This window comes from Daphnia pulicaria, chromosome 1 (genome assembly GCF_021234035.1).
Source record: "Daphnia pulicaria isolate SC F1-1A chromosome 1, SC_F0-13Bv2, whole genome shotgun sequence".
Lineage (NCBI taxonomy): Eukaryota > Metazoa > Arthropoda > Branchiopoda > Diplostraca > Daphniidae > Daphnia > Daphnia pulicaria.
The window spans coordinates 27,029,887-27,056,731 of NC_060913.1; the positions used below are offsets into that span (position 1 = coordinate 27,029,887).

Here is a 26,845-nt window from a genome sequence, read left to right on the forward strand (position 1 = left end):
GACATTTATAAGGCAAATAATCAGGTTAAACAGTGTAACGGTGATAACTTCATTGCTTACACAAACAAAAAAACTAATTTGGGCGACTAATCCCATGATATCACACACTCGTAATCAGACGCCAAGTCCAACAGTCGCTGACGGACCCAATATGAAAAATGAGATCTCAGGTGCTGGTTCAATAAGGGAGGCTCATTTATCCATTCAGTCAAAGTGCTGAAACCAACTCCAACGTACGTGCAGAGTGTAGGCACAGTCACAAACAACGAAAAAGCAAGGTTTATAATTGTTGTAAAAACATCAGAGTATCAAATGAACATACCATGAAGTGCTCACGCGTTCAATTTTATTTCGTTTGGTGGTTGGCTGCTGTTGGTAGTGGCAGTTGTTGGTATGATCGCAACGACGAGCAAAAATTGCTCTTCGTGCCCGATGCCGATAACGAACCTGACGTGGAGCACGAAATATCGGAACCTGGTCTCTTTCGATTTTTACTCGACGAAGAAACTCTGGAAATTTTGGAATACACTGGAGCTGAACTACCAGACACGCCGGACGTTTTAAAAGACATCGACAAAGAGTCGAAAATCAAGGAATTCGAAATCCACCAGAGTAGCACGGGCAAAGCTGATGCAGGAGGAGCCATCCACACTTTCGTCGTCTTCAAAACGACCAGTCAAACAGACGGAGACGATTGGTGGTCATTGGAAAAGAACCTGGAATGCATCATCTTGCAGAGATCCGGCAACAAGAACGACGTCAAGCGCAAATTGGATGGCGCAGAGCGAATCAAAGTGAAACCTATTAAAGAAAATTTGAAAGGAAAAGGTACGATTAAAGATCTATTAGCATTACTTTGGGCCCATCAAATCGTTGCAGAAAACTTGGATGCCGACGACTCCAACTGCCAGACCTTTGTCACTTTGGTCATCAAACGAATGACTGGATATGAAAACGAGGGTTATTTCAAATGCTCTTCTCCTCATGAAAGTGAACGAAAAACCATTTCACTGGATTCCATTAACAGGCTATCAAATGTGAACGAATGGCACCCTTTATTCACTTTCATTTATTTAGAAAATACCGAGCTTGTTGATGCACTGATGGAGAGTGAAGAGTTGGACATTGATTTCTTCCTTAGGGCAGGAAGTTTGCTAAATAATGCGATTACACTTTCGAAAACCAAAATGGTTGAACATTTTCTAAAACCTCCGTATAGTGCCGATCCCACAATAGGCGACGCAAACGGGATGAACAAACTTGAAATAGCGGCCATGTACGCAACGAAGACGGAGATTTTTGATTTGCTACTAGCACACTACAAAGTCAATATCGACGATGTAGACGAATCCGGACAAACTGCGCTTCACGCTGCCGTTTTTGCATGCAACGCCATTGCCGTCAAATATTTGATAAAGAATGGAGCCAATCCCAACATAATCGACAACAACGGGATGTCTCCTCTTCATGTGGCAACATGGGAAAGAGTACACGGTAATGCCATCATCGATCTACTCCTGGAAGTTAAAAAAGTCAAAGGACTGGGCGATGTCAACGATCAAAACGAACAAGGAGTGACTGCACTTCATTACGCCGCCTTCAAATCCAATGAAATCACGGCCGAGCATTTGATCCAAAAGGGCGCTGATGTCAATCGTCTAGACATTGAAGGCCATACCCCACTTCACGTGGCTGCAAGTCAAGCAAAGGACATGAAAATCATTGATGTCTTACTAAAGAATATTGAAGATGAAGCTATTTTCAAAAACGACGCAACCGCAATTGTCGCTTGCGCCAAGATGAATAAAAACGAGCGGCTAACTGATCAAATTGTTGCTCGGTTGGTGGAAAAAGGCATTGCCAGCATTGAAGAATCCCAAAGTGACGAAGTTAACGCAGAAATGTTTCGAATAACGATCAGAAATAGAGTCCATATCACCACTGAAACATATAATGAAATCGAAATGAATGCACTTCATTTGGCATCAATTTATGCAAAGACGACGGATCTCATCGACGAAGTTCTGAGAAAAGGAGAATTCGACATTAACGGAGTCGACAACGACGGAAATACACCACTCCACTATGCGATAGAGGGGATGAATCCTGCGATAATCATTCCTCATCTCATTCTAAAGGGGGCCGATCCCAACGTTGGTAATAAGAATGGAGTCACTCCACTTCACAAGGCGGCTACTTACGCAAAAGACGTGCAGGTCGTCGAGTTATTCCTGAATAATCCAGACGTGGATGTCAACTTGATGGACGATGACGGGCGAACTGCGCTAGAATACGCCATGGACAACAAGCACGGGCTGGGCGGAAAAATCGCCAATCTGTTGAAAGGGAAAGTTGACGTGGAAATAGATAACAAACCGGATGCAGAAGAGGCTCTAGATCGCGCCATTAAAAATTCTGACTTGGAAATGATTCGTGCGCTAATCAAAAATGGATTTAATTTTAACGCTGACGAGATCAAATTAAATGTACTTCATTTGGCATCGCGTTATGCAAAGACGACGGACATCATCGACGTCATTCTGGAAACGGGAGAGTTTGACATCAACGGAGTGGACAACGATGGACTGACACCTCTTCACCACGCAATACTGGGACTCAATCCTACGATAAATGTTCCTCATCTCATTCAACTGGGAGCCGATCCCAACGTTGCCGACAAGAATGGAGTCACCCCTCTTAACAAGGCAACGAAAAATGCAGAAACAATGAACTTTATCGAGCTATTCATGAAAAGGGAAGCGGTGGGCATTGGTTACTGCGACAAGCAAGAACATAATTTCTATCCAACCAATGTATGTCGTGTTAACTCTTACTAATTCTACCCGTTTCTATTCAAGAGAGACGAATGAGGTGATCGCCCGTCTGAGAAAACAGCTGTCTACCTATTTTCTGAATAGTATCATGTCCTAACAAGAGATTTAGATAACAGGGGTAATAAAGCATTTAAACCTACGGTAATAAACATTAGGGCTTGGGTATCTTAGCGGAAGTTTATAACGAGGCGACTGAACTATGTACGTTGAAACTATTGTAGAGTTTTGCTATTCTCTCTGTATCAATGTTGGCATTTTCTTGGTGCTGTCAATTAATAAACACAAATAGTCTATGAAGTCATCGAAAATGTCTGTGCTATCAAACAGCTAGGGATAATATGCACCAGAATTAAAGAAAGTGTTTTCACCTGAACAACGGCGGTGGTGGAGTGTAGAAGGTTCAATCACAAAAATCGTTGTCTTCAAGATGTTGAGAAATACAGAGGGCGGAATCCAGAGTTGAGGTCGGGAAGCCGGAAGAAAATTTCCTGGAATAAATGGTCTTCGTTATTATTTATGAAATATCGTACTTTGATGGCGAAATACATTAAACACAATATCCCATCAAGAATAAACTAATTAAGTTTATTATTTGACTAAAACTGAGTAGATTTAAACCAAAAAAATTCGCCGGTAAGAAAGAGTTCACCGAGAGAGGGGAGAACTAGATTAACCATCCTAGAAGTTAATTTCATAATTAAACCCAAATTAATCGTCCCACCCTAATTTATTATACCCTTGATTTACCTATGATATTTACCCTTGACCCCACCTATTTCTACGTTTAAAAAACCAGCCCATTCTCGACCTTGGAAGCTCCATGTTGCATCGTTCTGACTTAACATTAAGTCCTGTGAATGCTGTAGGAAAGTTCGAGGACGCACATAATAACGGCGACAGTTGAAAGAAAAAAAAATCCTTGAGGTATCTTACCTTAAGGTGATGATGACTCGTCTGGATCTCGCCAACAAAGTAAATCACTTTGTGTATGCTGACATTCACGGCCTGGACCTTGACTCGATGACCGAATGGAGAAAAAAAAAGGAAAATCTTAGAGTGATGAACCAAATTTTATGATAGCAAGTCAGAATGCTACTTGCTCATCACATCCGCACCACGACTGCGCTATCCGGAAACGACCCCCAGGACTAGAGACAAAAGATTTGCAAAGTCTATTTTCTCTTGCATCTGGTAAAGGAAGAGCCACTGGGAGGCGTTGTCGAATGAACTCGCCTCGGCATCTTTAGCCCAGACAACGGCTGGTGAAAGATACAAGGTATCCGATCCTCAACGGAAAACTAATGGCTGGGCTTTGGGCGGCTGCGACAAACTGCCCACTCTTTTCGTGAAACTTCAACAGAATATCCCTCTTGGCCACCAAGTAGTGTTGACTTCCCTGAAAGAGAATTTAAAATTATTAACGAGCGAACGTCATTGTTCATTTATAAACACTCACACTCACACTCGACCCGTGCCGTCGTCCGTCCTTTAACAATTTGCTAGATGCTACAGCAGTAGGTGGTCCATCCATCCAAGTGGTGGGGAGTTCATTCGCAAAGGCTTTCCATGTTTCACACCAGACAAGTCTTCTTACTGCGGAAACTGACACATCAGTTGGTTGGCAGTGACAAAACCAAACTGAGGAGATAAAAAACTGGAAACAGCTGAAATGAAAAGGAAAATTAAATTAAGCGAAATAATAATTAAGTTGTAAGTGGCCCATCATCTTCGATTTCAGATAGTGTTTATACATGCAGCTTACCACTTGTGAATTGCAGCAAGATTGGCAGCATCGCAGCATAGGCAATGGAAAAAATTCTGATGGGAGAGAAAAACCATTAGAAAGATAGTTTGTAAGATAGTAACTAATAAGTAAATTTTGATTGATTTAAACAAATACCATGAAGTACGACATTAAAGGGGAAACAGGCCTATAGACCTACATGTTTTCCAGTAAAAACAAAAATTCATCAGTAGCTGTTTGCATAAATTTAAGTTTGGATCACACACAAACGGAGCGAAATCAAGCGTCAAAGACGAAATTTAAAAAAAATCTGAGACTGGGAGGAAACAATTAAAATGCGATTTCGAAAATGATTACGTTAATACCTGTTCAGAACGCGTGGGGTTGGTACTTAAACTTATTATATTTCAAGAGACGGAAATATTCAACGATACAAAGGGGGGACTAGATTTACTGTCACGGCTACCTGCTGGCAGGCACGACCTAGTTTGCCCTTACAGGCTTACACACTCAATAAACGTGACTTTGACTCTATTCTGACTGACTTGTCAGCAACTGCGCTGCTGAGCAACGACTCCGACTGCGACTTGTCTTCTGCTCCAAGTACTACGCGCCCAAGGGGACTATTGTTGCTGTGGCTGGGGAAGCCTCGTCTGGCTCCGATTCGGAACAATACCGCTAATACGTGAACTCTTGTTATGATATGACGGTAGCAACCGAAAAATGAACCTGTCTGCCATGACTTTGATACAGGAAAAAAACCACTAGAGATCTTTGATTCAAAGTAAGTATAATTTTCTAGAATAAGTCGCGCTAACATGCACATTCCCGGCAAGTTTCGCATTTCCTTACGTTGAAATCAGCGCAATGCGGTGATGTCGTACTTGGATTGGCTGGCATGCAGTTTTGGTTGATGCCATAATAATTTGCGTAATTCGGAGATGAGATAATGAGGTTAAATGTATTACGGCTATCCCCAACTGAGTTTTAAGGGTTTTTAAATGGGGAGTATTTGAATTATGCACAGATGGCGCGTGATTGATGCATAGAGATGAAACTTATAGAAAAGGCGAAAAGCTGCGACAGCACCAGAAATGAAAAAGGGGAACGCACGTCACGCCAATCTGTTACAACTTCACACGAGATTGGAATTAATAATCAGATATTTTATCACAGTCACCAACGACATGGGCTCGCGGCTCGCCCTCTCGCGCTTTGTGGATATAATGTTGAAGATGACTTATTACCTTATGTCCTTATTTGTTCGACATTGTTACGTAACATTGAGTTTTGTAACCGCCTCAATGGGAAACCAACCGCGATAACAGATTGCTTGCATGGCTTGCATCAAAATACGTCTTGAAATAAATGTTTGGCTATGTCATATTCTTAGGAATTGATCAGCTTACGAATATCTGCATAACAATTACATAAAATTTAGGTTTGCCATCTATACTGCTCATTTTTAACATACGAAATCCAGTGACATTTCGACCTTGAAACGTTTCATTTGCATATCTCGATCACGTATCTAAAAATTGGAGGGGTCATCCACATCCAGTGAAGTTACTCCCGCATTGTTCCAGTATCTGCCACGCCCTGCTAAAAGCTACTGCCACCTTATTTGTACATCACTGATGTGCAAAAAGGAATTATTAAAATCAAAACTACAAATTTCATTCTCCGTCAAAGAAGATTCGGACCTATAAAAGACGGGACAGACCCCTGAATTTCCACACACTCGACTACGACGACAGTTCAGTAAGTAAGAAGTTCGATAGTCCAAATAAAATCTCGATCGCAACTATGACCAATTTAATTAAGGTAAAGTATTCTTTAAATTTGTTGTTACTTGTGTTAATAAAGCCACTGCGTATTAACACCACCGTTTTATTGTGTGCGTATAATAACTTGAGCCTTTATTAAATATTGTTAACTAAATGTGTTTGATTCTTTAGTGTATTTTGGTCCTGTCTGGTCTGATGGCCTCTTCCGCCTCGGTCCAGCTGCCATCCAGCACCAATGGCTTCCTTCCACCCTCCTCTTTTTATTTTTACAATCCTGCAACGCTCCCAACTCTCAACTCCCCAACTTCTAAACAGGACATGACCTATCACGATTACCCTACATCGACGCTGTTAGGATCCCACGTTGTATTCCTAACAACATGCATGAAGGATTTGAAAGGTAAATTTCAATTTAAAAATATAGAAAATATCCAACATTTAAGCAAGTACGGTACATAAATTTCAGATTCGAACCAAAAATTGGCACAAACGTCAAAACTTTTGGAGGAAATAAAAAATACGTCGACGAATTTTGCCGGCATTGAAAATGTTAAGAATGAGTTGAACGGTAATAGGATTAACCTATAGCAAAATATAAGTCGATCTAAATTTATCTATCGAGTCATTTTGCAGATACGAAACACCAATTGAAAGAAGCCACCGCCGTGATTGGAATTTTAAAAAATGATCTAAAAAGTATGGCCATTATGCCTCACAATTAACTAAACGATTGAAAAATAATTTATGCTCTTGACATTCAGCAAACACCCAACGTTTGACTGAAGCCACTACCGTGATTGAAACTTTAAAAATTGATCTGAAAGGTAATATTATTTCCATTATGGCTTGCACTAAATAAATGATTTAATTATTTACTCTGACATTCAGCAAACACCCAACGTTTGGAGGAAATGGCGAAACAATTTTCTAGTAATTACATTAAATTACAAAACTACTTATAGTGGACAAATTTCAATAACCTTAATTTTATTGATTTACAACAACTACTCCAACTTTAGTCGATTCCAATACCAAAGTTGATACCCTAACATCAACGTCGAATGGTAATCAATTAAATTTGATAGCATGCGTAAAAGCAATCAATTAAAACATTAATTCGTATTCACAAATTATGTTGAAGGTATGAAACAACGTTTGACTGAAACAACCACCGTGATTGAAACTTTAAAAAATGATCTGAACGGTAAAATTTACGAACGACGCCGCATACTGTATTTTGAGAACTCATTTTAATTAACCATTTGTTTATATTTTATAGTCGTTAAACAAGATGTTCAAAGTTCAAAGACCAAAATCGTAGAATTAACAACGGAATTGACAAGTACGCCAATCCCATTTTAAAGATTTTTGCCTTTAACTAAGCATGAAAGTTATTTTGCAGAGAGTACGGCCGCCTCATCCATCGGCAAAATGCCCGGCTCATGCGGGGACCTCCAGAAAATTGGTCATAAAAAAAGCGGATTGTTTTCCATCATGGAAAGCAACAAAATCGTGAACGTCTATTGCGATTTCACTAAACAATCAAACGATTCAGGTGCATTTCATTACAAAACAAAAAAAAACTGAGAGCACTCAACAATTTCTTATGAATGGTGTTTTCTTTCCCGCAACAAAGCAGCTTTGCAAAAATGGATTGGATACGCGGACGTGAAATCCCTGCCCACCTATTTCTACGTTTAAAAAACCGGCCCATTCTCGACTCCAGGAGTTCCAATTCCATTCGAAATGGAAAGACTCAACATCGGTGGAGCCATGAATATAAAAACAGGAAAATTCACAGCACCACGCAAAGGAGTCTATTTCTTTACCTTCAGCGGAGTAAGCGTGATGTATTCTGCACCCGGTTATCTTGATGTGGGTTTGATGGTTAATGATGTACAAATCGGGAGAGCCGAGTGTGCTTCCACCACCGGTGGTGGTGATTGGGAAACTCTTACGCTCCAGTCGACGATCGAACTCGAAGCGGGAGATTCAGTTTGGTTGCAGATCGTAGCCCAGAGATTGGCTCATTTGCAAGACGAAAGTGCAGGTCAATTTACCCACTTCTCTGGTTGGTTGCTGCAGGAAGATCTTTCACCGTAGTTGAACTCCCATTTTCTTACATTGAATTTTGGTTGTGGTGTACGCTAATATACGGTAACGATAGAAATACAATTTGGGGGATAAAAATGACTAAATCTATTTCATCTGATTTAATAACTGGTGGACCAGAAAATAATTCCCAAAGCGCAGAGAAAACGAGACAATTCTGAACCATTGAAACTAATAATAAAGTACGAGTCGACTTCCTATCCATCAAACGATAAATTCATGCAGTTGCGAGCAGCGCACGTTTGACAGGAGCACACACAACCTCGATGAAAGCGCAAATAAAAATTTTTGAATTCCTTGAAGCATCCTACCTTAATGAGATAGTGGTTGGTTTCTGCGTGCTGATTCCCACGGCCTGGACTACTCGATCCTGATGGACCAAATTACGTGCTCTTGGCACGCTCCAAAATGCAAATGTTCTATCTATCCTATCTAATTTAGGGTTGCTAGCAGTAGGCGCCATAAGAAATAATGCAAGCACGAAGAACGTAGTTGTGAAAAGGGCAAGCTTCGTAATTTAACAAGCGATCTCCCACTCAACCGGACCGAAATACCCTCTTTTTGGTGGAGGTACTTTTCGGATCGTAATCCGGAAAAAGACTTTACAAATCCGGACTAGGTCTGTTCTGTTCAGAATCGCAAGGCGATTCCAACGGAATTAAGTCCGGATTTTTATCTTTTCCCGTTCACGAGATAATCACGGTTGAAAATCGTGAAATATCACGAAAACCCAAAGTCTCCCCCTCCGACTACATCGCTTTTAGCCGTATATTCGGCTTCTACAAAAAAACTAATTAATACAAAATGTAGCCCTTTCATCCCTCTTTCAGAATCCAAAAGGATTTTCTATAATTCTTTAAGATGTCCGAGATATCACGATTTTCGTGATACCCCCATTTCGACACATTTTTCAAGCATTTTATTCGGCGTTGCCGATTGCCGTATATGTGACTTCGCCCCCACTCCTTCGCTTTTTCCATTGTTTCCTATGTATCAAGTCCCATCTGTATCGATATACAAGGCCTTGATACATAGGAAACAGGGAAAAAAGGAAGGAGTGGACAGAAAAGGGGGCGAAAAGCACATATACGGCAATCAAACGTTCAAACGATAACAACCGCCATCATCCGCTGGTTTCATTCGGTCGATCCCGTTTTTATTTTATTTATTTAATACTTATTTTATTTGACAAGTTTGAGCAATTCCATCAGTTGGCGAGTCAGGCAGTTTAGTCTAGACAGCCGTGAGCATGAGTCCGAGTTCAGTCCCGACTGTTGCACCTGCCCTTTTGCCAAAGTCACTGGTTTATTGCAATACGGAAAGGACAAACCTGGAGGACGTTAACTGGAAACCCTTAAAAGACACTCGCCTCTCTGCCAAACGCGGCCAAACGTATTGCATTTAAGGACTGCCCTAAAGGAAATGTCGGTGTATAGGATATCGGGCACAGTTTCTTTGGATTTATTTCCCTGTGTGTTGGCATAGCTCCGAAAGTTGCCTTATTTGGTCAGACGCTATAAACTCGCTTTCGTCGCTCCCAGACTTCCCTCTCCTGCCGCATACAACCGCAAGAAATCGTAAAAACTTTTATCAAAAGGAGAACAAACAATGAGAACGACAATCCGCATCCTTCTAAAAGATGGACATTAAGAGAGAGAGAAAAAAAAGGAGAGATGCGTACAAGACGTATGGTCTTATCTACGTATGCTGGATGCTGCCGGAAGAGTGATGCGTGCCAGCACCAATAAGAATTGAGACCCAGCTTTTGCAATCGCCATGGGTTTCATTGGCTTGTCTCTTTTCGAATTCTTTTTCTTCCTCTGATTTTTTCCAACGCCACATGTCCATAACAGGACAGTGACACCTTCTCTTCTTCTAAAAAATGAGACTCGAAATCATGTATAGTTCCATATATAGGAATACAAACTACGTATATACAACTCTAACCTTCTCGCCTCTTTTCGGGTAAGGAGAAACAGACGGTAGAAGTTTTCAGGTCCAAAATTGTACGATTCGACTCAACAACGTCCCATTACATTCCAAGTCTGGAATTGAATTCAACGTCTAACAACTTGTTTTATTGGGTTCAACCGGGTACAACCGACTAAAAATTTTCGTACACGACACAACAAATTACTGACGCAACACTACTAATTGAAGCACACTCAAGTGACAAATACAAAATCAATCGTGGAAAAGGGGGTTAGTCTAGAGAAAAAAAAGATTGGCACATTTCCATTGAGCTCGGTCGCGAACGAACAGTTGGTTGCATTGGAATTTTGAACTGAAGGTGTCCTTGTTTCCCTTTAGAATCGGCAAACGTCAGTAGAGAGGATTTTCAGGATTTTCAGGATTTTCGTCAATTTCTATGTTGGCCACTTCCGATTGACACTGCGCCTGGAAAAGCTCAGATTTCTCAGTTTCCATTCTATACGTCTTGAGTAATTTGCAGAAATCAATCATCCGTTCAAGCATTTCCCTCAAGAAATCTTTGTCAATCTTCTGGTGAGTGCCTTTGTTTCGTTTCTCTTTAACATCATTCAAAATATCCACGAATTGGTCCTGAACTAGTTTTTGATTGTCTGCTGGCCTAACCCTTACAAAATAAGTTTTAGTATTTTTTAGAAAACCGACATTTTTTTTAAATATTTCGAAGGCGCCAAATTTCTTAATGTAAGCGTAAACTGTCGCATTTTTAATTTTAGGAGATTGATAATTCTTATTTAAAAGTACTTCGTTGGTAACCATATCGACAAATTCAGCAAACCAGGCCTGCACTAAAATTGGTCGCCTATGTTCATTCGCTTTGTTGTTCGTCCGGTAATAGTCGCCGTGAATCATAACGAATCTCCTGTCGGCAAATCCTGCTTGAGAATCCATTTCAAAAATCCGCCAAAATCCTTGATATTACAAATAAAAGTACAAATGATACCGACCAAATATGCAAAAGCATTTAATATTACCAATACCTTTAGCCCTAGATGGTCAATTGATACAACTCGGCTGATTTTCGCTCAGCTGCGTTTCAGAGTTGGACAACAACTTGCCACCACAGTTTCGTCGCTCACAAGTTAACAGGCGAGACTGGATACAGTCGCCTTCCGTTTATGGGTTTTGTACGGGACGTGACCGTAGAAATGTGCTACACACAACTATAACAAGCCTCAATGGAAACTCGGCTACGACAGAGGTGCGACAACTGCACATTTCATGACTCACATGACCACATTACCATCTGATAAAATTACATGGGCGAGACGTTGCTGCATCCAATGGCTGCCATGTTAAGAAAATAAAGAAGATAAAGCCTATATTATTTTAAAATTTCAAACGAGAGAACGGCGTACTTAAAAGGCGCTTAAAGGTAGTCACTTAATACTTTCAATAGGCACCAGGATAAGACGTAACTCCCATCGAAATGGTAAATCATCAAAGCAAAATCATCGGTAAGTATAAAAAAACAAGAAAAAAAAAAGGCGGTTCATTTGAATCGAGTTCAATCCGGTTCGAACCGGTTCGACCAGCGCCCACTTTAGGAGAAGCGTCACCAGGCAACAGCATGTTGCGTAAAAGTTTCTAAACTGAAAACAGCGTTTTTGAATAAACAAGACTCAAGAACCAGTACGACGTTGGCTCTAGAGAGACCCGCACCTCTCTGCTAGTCGACACTCTTCTACGCAATAAAATTAGCGCACTGCGCAGCCATCGATCGGTTGAAATTGCAAGTAAGTGACACAAGTAGCTTTGCAAAACGGAAAGCTGTGATAGAAATCCGTATTACACACGAGTTTAATCATGTCGTTAACGTTGCCTACAACGTCATCAACAGTGGCTCAATATTCGAGAGAATATTTACCAAGGGCAAGCAAAAATGTGAACAAAACTGTATCACAACCCGTGACTCCGACCAAAAAAGCACCAAGGAAACAGCCAGCGTCATCTGGTATTATTCTTGAGCCTGCGGAAAAAGCCGTTGGGCAATTGCAATCCGACAGGCTATCGTCACCCAAGAAAATGGCTCGAAAACATTCACCAGTGCTGCCGTCGTCGCCGATTAAGTTAATTCATTCGCAGCCTACGCTACTTGAAAGTGACGATAGCCAAGACGTCAACGATGCCGATAGATCGGATCAAGACTCCATTACAGTATGGCATGGCGACCACTGCCCCAACTGTTCCGCTCTAAGTAAAATAAGCGAATTAAATTTTGCGCGACTGCAGCATCACTTTAAATACTGTGCCACCTATTGCGTCTTTTATCAACTGATGGCCGATCTCGAGGAACGAGTCATGTTAAACGACAACATCAAGGACAAGTATGAGAAACTATCGCCCATCTTCCACTCGGAACAATCTCACCATCTCTGCCAACTATTAGAAATGTACCCGCAGGCAGTCACGTTTGCAGGTTCGGAATCATCGAAAAGGGCGGCCACCCAGTTATTCAAAAAAGCTGCCGAGTTAAGTGGTGAGTTACTGGGACCGGCGGAGACGGCCACATTCGACTGCGATCGCTACGAAAAGTACATGAGACTATTGCTGGAAATCGCCCACATAACCAAAGCCGACATTGAATTAATTGGCGACATCAAAATGTACTTGAAACCGTTTGAACACAATCGAATGGCAACGCGTTCACAAACAAACGTGAAATGGGACGAGACTTTTTTCGATTTGAAACATTCGCCAGAGGACGACAATTTCGGCAGGGACTTGAAAGAAATTATGGAACCGGAACTAGGGGAAAAGAGTTTCTTGATCCCGACAGAATACAAAGCAAAGTGCCACGGAATAACTGGATAGGAGACGCTGTAACTGCCTAAATAATAATCTAAACAAACCCTAATCTGAGCTATAGAATAATGGTATAATAGTTGTTAGCTTCTAGCTGCTGTGTGCTGTGGCTATACCATTGTTCTATAGATCTGTCAACCAAACTTGAAGGCTAATATATTAGCCTTCAATTTTGGTTCGTTAGTTAGACTGGATGTTAGCTGAGAGAGAAAGTAGATTTTCCACGGAGAAAAACTGGAATCGAGCCCAGAATTGGAATATCTAGATTTTTTTTTGTATGTATGTATTAGGAAATAGTTGACGTGGGAAAAGGACAGAAAAACTCAAAGACAAAGGATGAAATCGAGACCTCATTCTTGGCTTTGCTTGACCTCAAACCATGTCTCTTTACTTGAACCTCAAGTGGTGGAATTTCGTGGAATTTTTCAGATGAAAAAGTGTCGATTGAGTTTGAAACCGAAAGAAACCCAAAATGTGCAAAAGCAAGACAAAAATGATACATCATATATAAATCAAATACGAAGAAGATTATAAAGAAGAAGTCATCTAAAGAATCGTCCGAAAATTCTTTGGACGCCCATCAACAATCACTCCAGTTTAATTCTGAATCTGACAAATTTACAACTAGCAGCATACCATCGTATGTCTTAATACTGAAGCTGAAGCTTTTAAAATCAACCCGAACAAAACAAAAATAATAATTTAAAAAACCACGCCCAGATACTAGTTAAGGCACACGAAACCGTTACTTACAATCTCATCGCACTCTTCCTCTCTTACATCACAAAAGGGCGGAAGGATTCCAAAGTACAATTCCATATGTTATACCTCTTGTCACACATCAATTAGTTGAAAATTTTGATTTAAATGTAAACATGCTAGCGTCGACGCAGAGAAGATTATAGATTCGAAATCGTGCCAAAAATTCGCAATAGAATTTGCAATGTATCGCCTCAACTATTCGTTCACCGCAACTTTAAAGAAACCTTGATAAAATCGGAAAAATTACCTCATTTACTTTCGTTCCAGTTCTTTCCTGGCGATGGATTGGCATTACAAGCGTAGAAAAACGACAAAGGGAAACCTCGTACTAATAATTTTTTTATATCAGCGAGGGGTAGTCGACTCATGATTTGGGTGTACGAATATTTAAATATAAATATATTTTTTCTTATTTTTTCATATTTTTTATTTTTTCATATTTTTTTCAAATTTTTTCATATTTTTCATATTTTTTCATATTTTTCATATTTTTTCGTATTTTCCCATATTTTTCAGTATTTTCCATATTTTTTCATATTTTTTAATATTTCCCCATATTTTTCCAAGAAAACTAGCTGCAGCCATCCATATTTAACTCATTTATCTGAGTAGAATGGATTGAAATAGGGAAATGTAAAAAATTGACAGCGTTCCCAAAATTGGGAAATTTCAGAATGTACTATGATTGAGGTTTTATTGCCAAATAAACATGTCAGTTGCATGACTGATGTTGTTATTAGGTAAAAACTGTCAATTTCAAGTTGAATTGTCTATATATAGCCTATAAATACTGTTTTTTTTTTAATTTTCACCGCTGTCACTTTTTTTCCAGATTTTGTAAAAATCTTATTCTTTCAAAATAATTTCAAATGGTATCGATTTTAAAGTAAAAACGATATTTTCGTAGCTAATAGCTATCGTTTCCCAGAAAATTCCTATAGGGCTGTTCGAAATATTTTTTCACATTTCGCGGCATCCATCGCGGCAACGCAGCAGTCGTTGGAAGTTTTTAGCTAGAGAGCCTCAGGCATTGCACCCCGCTTTGTCTGACCCATCCGATCCGACCACCCCACCTCACCCCCAGCCCCGAGGGGTTGTCAACTCGATCCGAAGGTGTACGGATCTTAAATCCAAAAATCATTTTTTCAGATTTTTGGGATTTTTTCAGATTTTTTCAGATTTTTTCAGATTTTTTCAGATTTTTTCAGATTTTTTCAGATTGCTATAAAGTCTTATTTTACCAGATGGAAGTCATTGAACACCCATTGATTGACGTGGCTTTACTTTACAGATAATTGTCCAGCGCTGGACAATTTCTTTGCAAACCTCTGACAAAATTTGGAATGTAACTTTGTGCCCAGGTGAAAGTTTGAACTTGGACGGGCACCGTGAAAAGATAGATCCAAATATTTGTAGTTTTTCTTCTTTATTCATAATTTCGAGAACATCAGGATCACCAAGTACATCTCGGATGTACTCTTCAATCATGACACTTGACTCATTTAATTTTTTAGCCAACGCACGAATTCCACTAAAATTGAGATCGTTAAGTATTTTTTTAATACTTTCAGGTACAATTACCTTGTTTTCTTTTAACAATTCCCATGTATCGTCATCCTCTCTAGAAATACCAGAATTTATAGAAGTCATTTTTCCCATCAAAAATTCCTAGCATGGCACTGACAGCAGACAGACCAAGAGACAGACAGAAGCCCAAGGGGAATTATTAACACAGTAAGGGGAATTAGAATCGATAACGAAAAAAATTGATTCTTGTAAAATTTTTTTGATTTATTAAACCAAAATTCTTGGAATTTTGGGATTTTTGGGATTTTTTGATTTTTTGATTTTTGGGATTTTTTAGGGATTTTTTTGAAAAAATCTGAGGGTGTACGAGGATTTTTTTGAGTTGACAACCCCTCGCCCAGCCCAAAACCCACCCAGACAAAGGGAGGCACAATGCAGATGCCTTAGGCTCTCCAGCAGATTAAACTTCCAACGACTGCTGCGTTGCCGCGATGGATACAAATGTGAAAAACATGTCGAACATCCCTATCCCATGTGATCTGATTTCTGTTTGCGCGGATATATGATGATTTCGTGGGATCTAGGTATATTAAGTTTGGAAATTGTGTGTTTTTTATTTTTATATTTTTTATATTTTTTATATTTTTTCGTATTTTCCGTATTTTTTCGTATTTTTTTCATATTTTTCATTAAAAATATGGGGGTGTACGAATATTTTTTCGAGTCGACTACCCCTCGTATATCAGTGCATCAAGATTCCTCATGGTGCCATGCTTTTCATTACCACTACAAGGTTTGCTAATTTCGAATTGGGGATGTTTTAACGTTTTAGTGGCCAAGTACGGGCAAAAGTTGAGTGTCTCAACAGGACAAGGATATACGCTGCTGTACGTGAAAGTGGCTACTTTCAAGTATATTTGAAGGTATACTGCCAAGTAGTAGTGATGTGACGTTAACTTTAACGATTAACGTGAACATCACGTTAACGGAGGTTTTTGGGGTCCGTTAACTTAACGTAATAACTTAAACGTTTTGAAATTTTCATGCGTTATTTTGAAACGTTATTAACACATTTTTTTGCTTAAAAATGCTCAAAAAATGCATTTTTTCAAGATTTTTTCGAAGATTTTTTTTTTGGTTTAGCGTATAAAAATTAAAATTCTATACTTGATTTGTATTTTGTATCTTTAGTCTGACCTTTAGAACTCAAAAACATGCTTTCGGGAACTCGAAAAAATTCATTTTCTTCAGAATGAGTGTAATTTTTCAGAAAATAACGTTGAAAATAACGTGCAACTTACGTTAACGGACGCTATAAATTAACGCGTTAATTAACGCGTTAATTTAACGTCAAAAAGTAAAGCTCCGTTAACTTAACGGATAACTTAAACGTTTCAAAAATCCACTAACGTCACATCACTACCAAGTAGCCCACAGATTTGCAAGTCTATTTCGGTGACGTGTCCCATCAAAAGTTTCGTGCCCCATGCTGATAACAAATCCCGAAGATGAGCACGAAATATCGGGACCTGCTCTATTTCGATTTTTACTCAACGAAGAAACTCTAGAAGAATTCAAAGTAGCTGAAACCACTCAAAATGCCGGGCGTTTTAAAAACCATCAACAAAGAATCGAAAATCATTGAATTCGAAACTTCACCAAAAGAGCACGAGCTCAGTGGATACAGGAGCATTTCACGTTTTCACGCCGTGGATAACTTGTACGGGCTACCAAGCAACGGTTCAAATCCGTTTTGGAAAAAAAAGGCATAAAACCTGCGAGTGCCGAAACGAGGCAACAGGCGATACTTCGACATCTTATTGGATTAATTTGATAAAATTTGATGGCATTCGAAAACAACGGAAACAAACAACTTGTAGGAAGTTGGTGAGGTCCTGAAAGAAGATAAATTCGAAACCAACAACCACGAAGGAAAAGGGATGTGGATGTCAACCGCTAGATTTCAAAAGTACAACATGTACAGTATCCTGCACGGAAACTGTACAGGCGCAGTGAAAAACAAACAAGTCAAAAAACGAACTTTTTAAAAATAGCATTCATATCAGATGATTATGGAAGTTGGTGAGGTCCTGAAAGAAGATAAATTCGAAACCAACAACCACGAAGGAAAAGGGATGTGGATGTCAACCGCTAGATTTCAAAAGTACAACATGTACAGTATCCTGCACGGAAACTGTACAGGCGCAGTGAAAAACAAACAAGTCAAAAAACGAACTTTTTAAAAATAGCATTCATATCAGATTCGGACGTAGGAAAGGCTCCTGATAGGAAACAGGAGCCTTTCCTACGACCGATATTAGCACTGCGACATGGGGAGAAGGATTGATGGAATGCACTTGTCAAATGTGTAGAAATGCTGATGACAAATGTCGCCAAATTTTTTTACACATATTGAAAATGAAGTATACTTCATTCATTGGTTCCGTCAAATCAGATATTATTCGCTGGAATTTTGCCAGGCATCGCTGGATCAAAAAAATTTGGGGGTGAGACGAAGCCGGGGAAACACTGTGGACCCATCCCCCGGGAAAAAAAAGTTTGCCTCCATATGGCCAAGGGACTGGCACACATTCATGAAATGCAACTAATCCATCGACGAAAATGTTCTCATCTGGTTAGATTCAACTGGGAAAAAAAATCTTAATAAAATGGACCAATTTGGGACTTGGTAAACAAGTAAAAAAATTAGGAGAAGACCATTCAATCAGTGGAGTGAAAGGGATAACTGTTACTCTCCTGAAATATTGAAGATAATGGGGTAATGGGGAAGGGAAATTATTCTAATCTTTCAAGACGAACCGCCAAGAGCGACGTTTTTTACCGCGGGACTAGTTTTGCTTGTTTTTGTCAATTATTTATACTAGGCGGTGATCATCCTTTTAGTTCACATATAAATGTTCTACAAAACATTCTCAAAAATGAGCCAGTCAATCTGCCAAGTAAGTTCCGTTAAATAAGCCAGATTGAAATAGCAAATTTAATTTGGGTGAAATTTCATCATTGCAGGAATTAGAGAACAATGCAGGCAGAAGACAATCTCAACGAGAGGATTTCATCGGCCGATGTTGTTTCAAAAATAAACAACTTTAACCTTTGTGACAAGAAAAAGCCTTACGCTGCGTTCCTGATTAACCAACCCATAAATAATAAACCCCAGCCTGGGAGAGATAACTTGAAAGTCGCCTTGATGAACAGAATAGGCTCGGCATTTCTAATTGATTGCAGTGGCGAATACGAAGACTGCGACAACGAAGAGAAGAAAAAATTTCAAGAGGCAAAATTGCTTGACAAGAAGCTGTTAAAGATTTTTAAAAAAATTCAGAACAACTAAGTGAAGAAGAACTGAAGAAGAAAAAATGCCAGCCATTACGGGAAGCAAAAGTTGTTATCAAAATAAAAATTCGGATTTTTTGAACACCCATCAATTGATCATTGAAGAGAATTGATTAAAAAAAATTAAAAGGTTAAAAAAAAAGTGTGATCTTTGAACTCAGTTGGGATAAACGAAGTCCTCTACCAAGTGTCCATACAGAAGACTAAAATGTTCAACAAGTAAAAATGAATTATTATGGAAGATCGCTTCCTTGATGTACGCAACAGCCTACTTCATCTCCATAAAAAAAACGATCATACAATGGAAACACGAAGGAATAACAAAGACAATAAGGCGTTAAGGTTTCCTACCTTGACGTGAGGCGGATCACCAGGAAGTTGCGATCAAGACGTGGAGATAATGATTGGCTCCATCTCACCATGTCATCACCTAAAAAGAAGTTTTATAGTTAAAAATAAGCAACTGCAAAATTTTTTAACTCATTTGTCAATGTCTAAAATCTATATTATTTGTGATCCATGCACAGTTATTATAATATCGTAAGCATAAAAATGAACAAAAAATATTAACTTTGAAAATTAACAAGGGAATACTACATTATTAGAAATAATTATAAATCATTGGTCAAATCATTAGAATTATAAGAGTTACAGTTATAATTATATAATTATAAATCTGTTTTTAATTTTCTTTATTATGAGAATTATACAATGTTTTTAACTAAAGACCTGTGATTTTAAACGACATAGGCCTACTGCCAATGACTGCAATTCACACAATTTTCTGTTACAGCATTTTCTGTTATGCAATTTTTAATTTGTTCTTTTGCCCTACTTATTTCAAATGGGTGAATGGAATGTAATAAGTGTCAAATTTTTTCAATTAATTTAGCTTAAGTTCGTTTACAAGAATAAAGGAAATACAATTATTATGGAATTTTAATTTCTTTAAGTCATATCTCTACATTAACAATTGAGTCAAGGCCTTTTCAGATTGTGTCACAACAGGTGAAGTAGAAAAGTTGGTTTTTAGCCCGCAGATTAAACCGTAATTTCGATAACCGGCAGGATTACACGTCAAGGACAAAAAAAACAGCTGGCAATAACCAAGAAAATAAAGAAGAAAAATCATCAAGTCATTTTAAAGCCTTCCATTTAGTCTCAAGTCGCGCAAGAAAACAAGAAAGAGCTATAGCCCTCTTATCTCGATATTAATCTGCATGGGGATGTAGCTTTCACAGTCCGTTGAGGCTATCAGCAGGATCATTCGAGATCGATTATTTGTTTTCTACGCCACACTAATAAAAAAGACTACTTAAAATGCCATTCCTTCCTATTTATACACCCATACACAATCGGAATATCTGGCGTCCTGCGAAAAAAAGCGCTGCAGCATTCACGTTACGGCGGGGATATACTCCAATTATCTCTAGCAAAATAGAGGATGACTTCCGAACGGCTCATATTGCAGCTCGATTTTTTCCTTTTATTTTCGTTGCTCTACTTTCGTTCAAGTTCGCCAAGGAATAACGCACAGCACCAAAGTCAGTGATTTCCCTCCGTCGTGACCGTCACGACATTTTAGTCTCAATTAGACCGTGATGAATCGAATAACCAAGCCTCAAAAATGGCTAATATCAATCGAATTCAATTAACAAACGTTTCAAGTTACAAACAAGTCGAGACTTTGTGTCACGAGTCTTAATGTTCTCGGTTGCGTCACCCGCCCGGCCGCCCTCTCATTATAGAACTTTGACACTCCCTGGACAGCAGCAGCAGACGGAATACAAGTGTTGGGCTACACTCTTGGGGCATAACATGGAAATCGATTGCGGGAATAAAGTGCTGGGAAAGGGAGGCTACGTGACCGTCTTTGAAGGCTTTTGGGGTGTCAATCGTCGACCAGTGGCCGTCAAAAGAGTTTTCCTACACGCCGAAGGCACCAGACAAGAAGAAGGAACTTTGAGGAAACTTGACCACCCCAATGTAATCTAACTGTTTCACGCAGAAAGAGGCATAATATTGAGGTGAATGTCGTACCCAAAAAAATTCCTTATTATTATATTTGACTGAATTATTTTTTAAGACAGATTTTTCGCTCTGGAGTTGTGCCAAGCCTCGCTGGAAAGACTATTTTTGAATGAAGGAGATCCCAGGAAATACTTCGGCCCAATGCCTCCCCCTGCGCAAGTTCTCTAACAGTTGGCCAATGGACTCGACTACATTCACAAAATGAAACTGGTCCAACGCGATTTCAAGCCGAAAAATGTTCTCATCTGGGTGGATTCGAAAGCCGATAATAAATGAATAATGAAAAATGTCCTTTTGTGATGACAGAAATTGAGCTGCAGTTCAGTCAAGAACTGATCCTGAAAATGCTGGCGGATGAACCCCAAAACAGAATATCATCGTCGGATGACATCGACTACCTCGAAAAATTACGAAATCAAACAGAAACTTTGAGATGAGATGAAGATATTTGATGTTGATAATCTATAATAAATTTGCAGATTGAACTGAATTATCCAGGATTGACACCATACGTTCTAAAAGACAAAGGCCATGACTTATTAAGCTGCATCACAAAGTCAAAATTTAAACCATTATTGTTCTCCCAAAATGCCCAAGATCACTTTTTGAACGACACAATCAATCTCTTAAGCAATAAATTTAAGAAATGACCACCTGAGAAGTATGGGGAGACAAGTCCAGGCTGCAATTGTACTTAATCGTACACGTCTAAGAACGTCCACAATGAAACGAATCGCAAAATATGATTTTATGACTAACTGATGAAAAATTAGCTAACGAGCGCTAACGAGGAAGTATTGAAAGCTACAATATTTATGAATATGATTGCCTATCAACAGACAAAGTTGTAAGTACAAAAACAAGCCTGATCTGCAATTCTGCAGTCATTCTAAAAAAGATATTTAATGAACCCTAACAAAAATGGAAAGAGAAAACAATCCCCATGATCAAACAGTCAAAAAAATAAGAATAGAGAGACATTTTCTCCTACCTCGAAGCCCGGAAAATACAACCATGCGTCCATCCACCAGCACACCAAGCTCCAACCATCTGCTGGAAAGTTGAATCCACCAGGCGATTGGAAAAAGGGTGTCCTCGTGAATACCCCCACACTCACATGGGAATACACGAGGACATTCAAAGGAAAGGGGAAGAAGAGAGACGTAACTCGGCCGGTAGTTTCTGCAATCAAAGAAGATGATTTTTATCTAAATAAAAAATGAAAATGAATTTACGAAAAATGTTGGTAGGGAAAGGTAAGGAAAAGATGAAACTGAGACAGTGTGTGAACTCTTTTTGCTATAAACAAGAGAATAAAGGTTTCTATATGTAAACATGCTGCATTTATGCAAGTCATGCATCATTACAAATATCTAGCAGTTCACAGATTAAGAAAAGTAACGAAAAAAACTAATAGCACCTATTAGTGAAGATGCAGAGGTCAGGCTGAGGTTGTTACTGATGACAGGTTTTGGCAGGTTTGCCAGCACAAGCGGAAGCAGAATATTATGCGGTGATGATGGCTGACATGGGCCTCAAACCTGCACAAAAAAGAAAGGGTTAAACGAGCAAACAAACTGCCTTACATAGACAGTGAGCTTACATATGATAAATGCTGGCCAGGAATTGACCTTTCACAAATATGTGACAAGTTTAACTTTTCTAATTATGCTCCCATAATCATTCTAATGGTAATCTTAGTTTTATTTACCAGTCCAAACAGCATGGAGTGGAGCATGGAGATGGGAGATCACAAAACAACCACATTTTTGCTGGTTGCAGGCATCTGCAAGAAGAATATGTACATTAAATTGCTGAAAAGTTATTTAAAATATTGTCTGCTTACCCAGAATTTGGTTATGTCTGTCCAGTAAAAACAAACATGCCCGTTACTTGGCTTATCCATCTTTGACTTGGTAACGAAACATACTCCAACCTAGTCAATTAAAAAGAAACAAACATTAACACTTTCTCTTAAAAAGAAATACATCATCTCATTTGACCAGACAAAAGAATGTACTACCATTTCTACCAATAGTATTCAATACTGAAATAAGGTTCCAATTCTAGTCAGCCTAAATTTCTAACTCAACTAAACTTTCTTAACCACCTATCGGTATTGCAAAATCACAATTTTTCCTCTCCATGTTGGATGTTCATTAATCGAACTAATACAATTAAATGTATATCAGAACCCGAGTTAGATGGTCAGCCACATTAATCTGTTCAGGAACATCCAACAGGAACATCAAATCGATTTGAGAGGGAAAGCAAAGCAGCAGACGATTTTTCATTGCGAGACAGCGACAATAGACGTGCCACCTAGCGGTAGAAACCTCAAACTCTTCTGAGCGCGGGAATGCTAGGTCATGTCAAACTATCATGTCGAACTAGATTCGTTGTCGCGTTAATTCAGTTTCAAAAATCAAAGACTCAAAGTTATCATTCAAAGTTACAAAATAGAAAAATAAGTACCCTACCTTAATAAAAGAGCCATAATAACAGGACTTTAAGAACAATCCTGATGAGAGGATTTCATGAGCTGATTTCGTTATAATATTCACTGACATTAAATTCAAATTTTACCGAATTTTAGCAACAACAATCTTCCCCTCCCCCCGCTATACAGTGATTTATTTCACTATCAAGTATAACGACAGAATAGAAAACCAGAATCAACTGGTTGGATTCTAAAAAATCTTGAAATGGAGGCGTGGCTATAAACATGGTAAAAAATGAATCTGAAATCCTAACGAGATTCATCTCACTGTAAAAATGCATTTAAGGAATGCATTTAAGGACTAAATCAAAATAAAAGCAGTAGAGTATTTCAATAACACTTCCGCATCTTTAAATGGTTAAACTTTGTTTTTTGAAAGCCAAAAAATGAGTTGTTGACTGAGACTTTTCTTTTGTGGTAAAAAGCTACAAACGTACAACACTTAACTGACTTTCCAGACTTGTGTCGGTGCCACTCTTGAAATCAAATGGATGTTGGATACGAATTTCATGGTCGGAGAAATTCTTTTCATTTTTTTTTATCTCGAGATAATTCAGGCTTACACTATCAATAGTACTATACTGATTGATTACTCCATTAATTAATTCAATTTCGTCACGATGGGCAGAAGGAAACATAAAACAAATCTATACGTAACACCACTCGCCAAATAGAATTATTAAAATCTTTAATGTTTTACCGCGTCGACGTGGATGAGATTCGAACTCATGCGTGCAGAGCACAACAGATTAGCAGTCTGTCGCCTTAACCACTCGGCCACCACGTCTACGAACTCAATTGCTACCATGATTAAATAAAAAAACATAAAATTTCCTTCGTTTCCAGTGCATTATCGGTAGATTGGCGACCCCTGTGACGAATCCAAATTGAAATCCTCCCCGTTGTGTGAAGGTTTACTTCGCTGCATCTTCAAAAAGCCGGGAGTGAAGTATAGTAAGTTGCTCCTAGGCGAAATGTGCTTGTTGCACCGAGATATAGAGCCGAAATCGTCTCCGGCCAAACGAATGACTCAATGATCCACGATCCAAACTCTGCATCACTTCACCAAAGTTCAAATCTTAAAAAATCAAAATGTAACAGAAACAAAAAAAAATCAGGATCGAATTTTTAAAAAGTTACGATAGGCAGATGCACCCACCAATTTTCACGGAATAATCACGAAAAGTTTCCGGTTACGATGCAATCTTTTTCACCGGATTGACTGGAGGCGAAATAGGAACACTCTGATAAGAAATGTCTCCATTTGCTTTCTGTCTGCTCGTTCGATATCGCTTCATCTCCATCTCAGCTAATAAAGAATAAAAAAAAAACGAACGAAAAGAAAACAGGTAACAAAAGTGGAATCCTCATCGATGCTTTTGGAGGACTTTGGATGAACGTTGAGTATCTTTCCACTGGGCGTTGAATCGGCCGATGACCTTCTCGTGGCAAAAGCAACTGGTTTATAAACTGACATATAGCTATAAGAATACAAACTACAGCTCTAATATAACCTTCTAGCGTCTTTTCTGGTAGGACAAATAGCCGGTAGAAGTTTTCATGTCCAAAATTGTATCACCCGTGCCGTCGTCCGTCCTTTAAAAATTTGCTACATGCTGCAGTAGGAGGTGAACAAATTCCAATATCCAAGTGCTGGTTAATTCATTCGAAAGGTTTTCCATGTTTCACTTGACAAGTTTTCTTGGGAACTGACGCAGTTGGTTGGCAGTGACAAACTGAGGAGATGAAAAACTGGAAACAACTGCAATGAAAAAGAAAATTAAATTAAGCGATGTAATTATTTAGCTGGTAGGTTGCCCATCATCTTTGATGTCAGACTGTAGTGTTTATACCTGCAGCTTACCGCTTGTGAATTGCAGCAAGGTTGGCAGCACAGGCAATGGGAAATATTCTGATGGGAGAGTTGAAAAGTTAGTAAGTAAGGTTTAATTAAACTTTGATTGATCAAAGAATGAAGTAGGATACTACAATCAATTATAATACTAACTAGGAAACATGCGTCATACATGTTTTCCAGTAAAAACAATAATAGTCATCAGTAGCTGGTTGCATAAATTTAAGTTTGGATCACACACAACCGAAGTGAAATCAAGCGGCAAAGACGAGATTTAAAAAAAAAATCTGGAACTGGGAGGAAACAATAAAAATGCGATTACGAAAATGATTACGTTAATACCGCTAATACGTCAACTCTTGTTATGATATGACGGTAGCAACCGAAAAATGAACCTGTCTGCCATGACTTTGATACAGGAAAAAAACCACTAGTGATCTTTGACTAAAAGTAAGTATAATTTTCTAGAATAAGTCGCGCTAACATGCACATTCCCGGCAAGTTTCGCATTTCCTTACGTTGAAATCAGCGCAATGCGGTGATGTCGTACTTGGATTGGCTGGCATGCATGTTGTGGTTGATGCCATAAGAATCCGATAAGAATTTGCGTAATTCGGAGATGAGATAATAAGGTTAAATGTATTAGGGGAGAACGGGGCAGTTAGGGTAGTGTGTATGTTGGCACTATCGATATTGAGATATGTTTTAATGAAATTTAAGTGTCGGAAAAATTCATGCTTATACAACCCGAAAATCTCCATCGTTTACAAAAAAAATCATTAAAAAAGTCCGAAGGGTTCAGTAATAAATGAAACAACAATTTTGGCGCCTTAAAATCGTGTCATCAGCTTTGACAGATTTTTTCAATTTACGGGTTTCAGAAATAGAATAAAACTTTCAACAAATGATATTCTCGAAGGAAATTCTTTCCTCTTTCAATCTGATATTTTAGTTTATTATTTCTCCTTAGAGGAGTTACTGAAAAATCAATTTGATTAACGACACCTATTCTTGAGGCAAACTGGCCTGGCAACGTTGGGGCAGTTTGCGGGTATAACATCTCTGTCGTCTAATGTCAAAATGGTGAGTCTAAAAAATCTGTCAATTTTTGTTAAATGTAACATGGTTAGGCATTATATTAGAAAAACTGAACGTTGTATGTATCCAGATGGTTACATTTTGAAAGCTGTCAAGAAAGTTGTTGCTGAGAAACAAAAAGTGTGTGATGTTTCCAAAGCAACCTCCACCCTAAAAAGATCTCTACTGAGATATGTCAAAAATTTCTTGGCTAATGGAATTCAAGAAGAAGTTGGAGCAACTACAATCATTGGGGGTTACCAAAAACCTCGTAAGGTAAATCCACTTATAATTTTTCTGTGTATGTGTTGCAATGTTAACTCTTTCTTGTTCGCTCTAGGTTTTCAGCAGCGAACAAGAAAGCAATCTTAGCAGTTACGTCAAAAGGGCCAGTGACATTTATCATGGAATCACTACCACAGACATGAGAAGATTGGCTTATCAGTACGCTACCCAAGAAAAATGTAT

General features: G+C 38.8%; 2 protein-coding genes, 2 long non-coding RNA genes and 1 other non-coding gene across 8 annotated transcripts in view; 3 read left to right on the top strand and 2 right to left on the bottom strand.

The window, feature by feature from the left end:
* The first annotated feature begins 224 nt into the window (after positions 1 to 224).
* LOC124314637 (poly [ADP-ribose] polymerase tankyrase-1-like) lies at positions 225 to 3,196 on the top strand. The gene is made up of 2 exons (XM_046779888.1): positions 225 to 477; positions 547 to 3,196. Exons 1-2 carry the CDS (start codon positions 324 to 326, stop codon positions 2,835 to 2,837), a joined length of 2,445 nt encoding a protein of 814 aa, XP_046635844.1. The 5' UTR covers positions 225 to 323; the 3' UTR covers positions 2,838 to 3,196.
* LOC124319181 lies at positions 685 to 23,656 on the bottom strand. Of its 3 annotated transcripts, none has more exons than XR_006912885.1 (12): positions 22,969 to 23,656; positions 22,792 to 22,881; positions 22,366 to 22,731; positions 21,937 to 22,153; positions 19,266 to 19,344; positions 4,597 to 4,652; positions 4,291 to 4,498; positions 3,931 to 4,230; positions 3,768 to 3,845; positions 3,203 to 3,322; positions 2,202 to 2,336; positions 685 to 801 (listed from the first exon to the last, which is right to left on the bottom strand). It is a non-coding gene; the product is annotated as an uncharacterized LOC124319181 (long non-coding RNA). The 3 variants fall into 3 exon arrangements; XR_006912891.1 differs by lacking the exon at positions 685 to 801 and adding an exon at positions 860 to 942; XR_006912879.1 differs by lacking the exon at positions 2,202 to 2,336 and having other exon boundaries at positions 689 to 801.
* LOC124315387 overlaps positions 6,306 to 26,845 on the top strand; it is a 48,905-nt gene continuing 28,365 nt past the window's right edge. Inside the window, exons 1-6 of one of the 2 annotated variants that reach the window (XM_046781041.1) lie at positions 6,306 to 6,402; positions 6,537 to 6,765; positions 6,832 to 6,933; positions 6,999 to 7,061; positions 7,127 to 7,189; positions 7,254 to 7,295. In XM_046781041.1, coding sequence (XP_046636997.1) covers positions 6,385 to 6,402; positions 6,537 to 6,765; positions 6,832 to 6,933; positions 6,999 to 7,061; positions 7,127 to 7,189; positions 7,254 to 7,295 — 517 coding nt within the window. In that variant the 5' untranslated portion in view covers positions 6,306 to 6,384. The remainder of the gene's footprint in view (positions 6,403 to 6,536; positions 6,766 to 6,831; positions 6,934 to 6,998; positions 7,062 to 7,126; positions 7,190 to 7,253; positions 7,296 to 26,845) is intronic. The other variant, XM_046781049.1, reaches the window with a different exon arrangement.
* On the top strand, positions 16,375 to 19,594 carry LOC124318888. Its single transcript, XR_006912583.1, has 4 exons — positions 16,375 to 16,498; positions 16,988 to 17,452; positions 17,648 to 18,520; positions 18,588 to 19,594. It is a non-coding gene; the product is annotated as an uncharacterized LOC124318888 (long non-coding RNA).
* On the bottom strand, positions 24,151 to 24,232 carry Trnas-gcu. Its single transcript has one exon. It is a non-coding gene; the product is annotated as a tRNA-Ser (tRNA).

Excerpts from the sequence above, each read along its gene's own strand:
- LOC124314637 (XM_046779888.1), top strand. The coding sequence starts at position 324 with ATGAAGTGCTCACGCGTTCAATTTTATTTCGTTTGGTGGTTGGCTGCT. Across the intron at positions 478-546 it reads GCACGAAATATCGGAACCTG|ACACGCCGGACGTTTTAAAA; the intron begins GTCTCTTTCGAT and ends CTGAACTACCAG.